The following is a 3,855-nucleotide window of genomic DNA, read 5'->3' on the forward strand; positions in this document are numbered from 1 at the left end:
ACCCAACTGTGAGAATGTCCATGGAAAATAGGACCCTACTGCTAACTTATTGATTGTTGTTCTTTCGGAAAAATGTTATTTTCACGTCTGTTTTAATTTGTCGTGGATATGTATTTATAAATGGCTACATTTGTAACGTTGATCCATTGTGTTTAAAATGTTCAGGATGTGACCACAATGTTTCAGAGCTTCAGGCTTGTACATATTGTATATTCAACCTGAGTGAACCATTGGAATTTGCATGCTGGACTAACCCTTGGGATACTTGTGTTACAGTTACATGTAGGCCTTTATGTGACAGCTAAAGAACCCAAGAGGTTTGACGAATATTTGCACATTTTGCTGGTCAAATTAATAAAACCATCCCTGCAACTGTAGACTTCTTATTTCATTCAGAGAGACAGACTAGGAGCCGCGCGCTGTTTAAATCTCACAGCTGGCACAGGTACAGTGTGTGCTGGTCATGCCTTCGTGTTTTGGACTGGGTCCGCTTTGTCCACACTAAATATTATCACAGTAGTGGAGGGAGATTTTCTTCATAGTCCAGGCCTGTTATAGTTATCTGGCGGCTGCGCACACTTCGTGGCTTTGTGTCATTGACGTCAGATTTAAATGTAAACCACACAATAAGTGAAGCAGCGATTAGCAGTGATTATTTAAATCACGTCATTATTTTAGATGTATCCTTAAATTATAAATAAGTGGGTCCCATTTGCAAAAACAAAGACCAACACTAATTCAACTTTTTTTGAAATAGTAAAATGTGTTTACGTAGAGACGCATCTTGGACTAAAACAGTCCAACGTGTTGCAAAACAGTTTGAGAATAGTCCTAACAATATCTGACAATATCAGACTGTGTGGCTTCTGTTTTGAATAGAACCGGTCTGATTGTTGTCTTAAGCGCCTAAAATTGTTACAGGCAGATCTTATGACGAGAAACTATATAATTTTCACACTGTGAACACACTAACAAACCCCCCCCCCAAAAAAACCCCAAAACAAAACAAAAAATAAAAACAAAACAAAAGCAATTCTAGCAGATTTTCCTGAAGAGGAGAGCGGACTGTTGAGTGGTTTAGGTAGTCTCATGTTGTTGGGCTTTATTATTTCTCCCACAACACGAAACTGCCTTGATTACCTCAGTAAAACTCGTCGCATCATGAAAAGTGAATCACTATTAATTACTGATTGATTTTTTTTTGTTGTTGAATAATTTGACGCAGACAAAATTTATTATTCCAAAAAGTGCAATAACAATCTTTTATTGTTGTGAGTGAAAGGAACACACTAGAGGATTCTTATCTCTCTGTGGGTCTTTTCTCATTATGAAGCCATAACAATAACATAGTTATGCGTGTATCTGAATATGCTCAGATTTATTTTCACAGATACAAATTTTTCACCACGTCTGCAATTTCAGACTATCTCTGTGAAGGCTTTTATTTTTTCAGCGCACGTGTGTGATGTGACAAACAGGAAGTAAAGATGCAGGCTGGGAAAAGAAAGGATTAACCTAAGGCTTGTATAGGAGGGGAAAAGGACAGACAGAGGAAAGGACAGACAAGGCCTCGGTTATGATCATTGCAGTCTGCCAGTTGCCTCGCCGTAGGAAATGCCGGATGCGTCTGCTTGAGCCAGAGAAAGGACACAAAGGCTGAGCTTTATTGGTGATATTTAGCTTAGACAGCCAGGTTGTAACCTTAAGAAAAACAACCCAATTGCCCGTGATAAAAAGGACTGTTATATAGCACCCAAATAACCTCACCCCACTTTCCGTTTTAGATTGCCTTCAAAGTGGACCCACAACCCTGCAGACACAGCAATGTGCAGTTTAGAAACTGTCCCTTCATATGTTTAGATATTATAAAATCCACCGGTTCTTTAAACACATCTTTGCTTCTTTTATCTTATTGAAAAAGTCTTGAAAATGTTGCACATACCAGCTACTAACAGATTTTCTTTTATTGTAGGAGGTCATTACATTATCATAAACTTTTCATATTATTCTGGCGAATAAATAATCCCATTAGGTTTTTATGAATATACAATCTTTTAAAGTGAAGAGCTTGTTTCACAAATGGATGCTTTAAAGTAGCCAGTATTAGGCCCCCAATGATACCCATGTTTGATCACACTAACATAAGATCTTTTGACAAAAATCTGAACGTTTATTGCTTATAAAACGAAATATTTCCCAATAAAGGCGCGGGGATTTGCTATTAAAATATGGTGGGGAAAATGGTGGCCATTTAGTTGAGCAGCAGGCTGATTTATTATTTATTGTTCTGTCCCACGGTCACGTGTTTGGGGGCACCCTATCCAGTGTTGGGCAAGGTTCAACTTACTGGACGCATTGAGCTCCAAGCTGGTGCAGGAAAGCAGCACATTACACCATGCAATGAATCTTTTTTTCTAGAGATTGCAGGATTATAACGCGTTAGTATTATTATTATTATTATTATTATTATTATTGTTATTTTCCTTCTGCATTTTTTTTTTTGCAATGTCGATGTTGGGAACGAGTTATTATGTTGACTCGCGTGTTCTTCCCGAGCAGGAAGATATGGCACCGAGGTACTCATCAGCTGCAGGGGTGGAGCAGGCGATGCTCACCGAATATGGCGGACAGGAGTCTTGTCCTTTGCAGGCGAAATCTTCTATTTTTGGCGGATCTTGGAGTCCCGTGTCGGCCCACCATCCAAACACAGCCACTCCGACCTATATACATCACCATTACACAAGCGGGGACAGCGATGGCATGTTTACGCGCTCCTGGGCGTTGGACCCGGTCTCTGCGTCCCTGTGTTTGACGGGATTACCATCGACAGCCATGCATTATGATATAAAACCCGAGCCTCTGATTGGGAATGCTGAATGCACAACTTTGGAGACGCACACACCTCTTTTGTCTGACATTGAAAACGGAACGTCCCTTGCGGAGATTCCCTGCGAAACCACATCCACGTCTAAACGCACTGTCGACAGCCCGTCAGCGGAGGAAACGAAGGAGACAGATGCAAGTAAGCAATGCGGTGTTTTACTTTTTATTCTTCTCACCTCATGGACTGATTTACATGAGTGAAATTTTGCCTGAAGATTTGGAGGAATTATATCGGATGTCACAGGTCTGGTTTAGTATATGGAAATGAATGTTATAGCCAATATGGTTTAGGATCGCAGAGATAGTCGCAGAGCTCAGTGCCAAAATAATAAGATGCATATTGTCCAACGTGGCTGACACACTCCACTGTGCAGTTACACCATATTTCCAAAGGAATCTGGTCAGGTTTCAGTCCTCAAATTGCTCAGAGCAAAGTGAAAATTAACCAAAACGATTCCTTTACAAATATATGATCTTGCCAGGAGGAACATGCACCCCCCCCCCACACACACACACACACACACTCTCACACACACACACACACACACACACACACACACACACACACACACACACACTCACACACACACACACACACACAAACACACACACACTAAAGTCAACACACTACTCTTGCTTTTTGAATCCTATACTGTGGGAGCATTAACTCTTCTTCTCTCATGGTTTTTAACCCCCCCCCCCCCCTTGTTTCCAGATAACCCATCATCCAACTGGCTTCACGCGAAGCCCACCAGAAAAAAGCGTTGTCCATACACAAAGCACCAAATCCTCGAACTGGAAAAGGAGTTTCTGTTTAACATGTACCTCCCTCGGGATCGTAGATACGAAGTAGCGAGGCTCCTGAATTTGACCGAGAGGCAGGTGAAAATCTGGTTTCAGAACCGCAGGATGAAGATGAAGAAAGAAAACAAAGACCGGCGGAGAGACAGTTAACTGGTTTTTGAACTGATG

The 3,855-nt window shown here is 41.1% G+C and overlaps 1 protein-coding gene across 1 annotated transcript; it reads left to right on the forward strand.

Annotated features, from left to right (window-relative positions):
• The first annotated feature begins 1,575 nt into the window (after positions 1 to 1,575).
• On the forward strand, positions 1,576 to 3,855 carry hoxa9b (homeobox A9b). The gene is made up of 2 exons (XM_023403097.2): positions 1,576 to 3,022; positions 3,599 to 3,855. Exons 1-2 carry the CDS (start codon positions 2,506 to 2,508, stop codon positions 3,835 to 3,837), a joined length of 756 nt encoding a protein of 251 aa, XP_023258865.1. The 5' UTR covers positions 1,576 to 2,505; the 3' UTR covers positions 3,838 to 3,855.

Source organism: Seriola lalandi, unplaced genomic scaffold (assembly GCF_002814215.2).
Source record: "Seriola lalandi dorsalis isolate HSWRI2012SDOR001 ecotype SW California unplaced genomic scaffold, Sedor1 jcf7180002054062, whole genome shotgun sequence".
Lineage (NCBI taxonomy): Eukaryota > Metazoa > Chordata > Actinopteri > Carangiformes > Carangidae > Seriola > Seriola lalandi.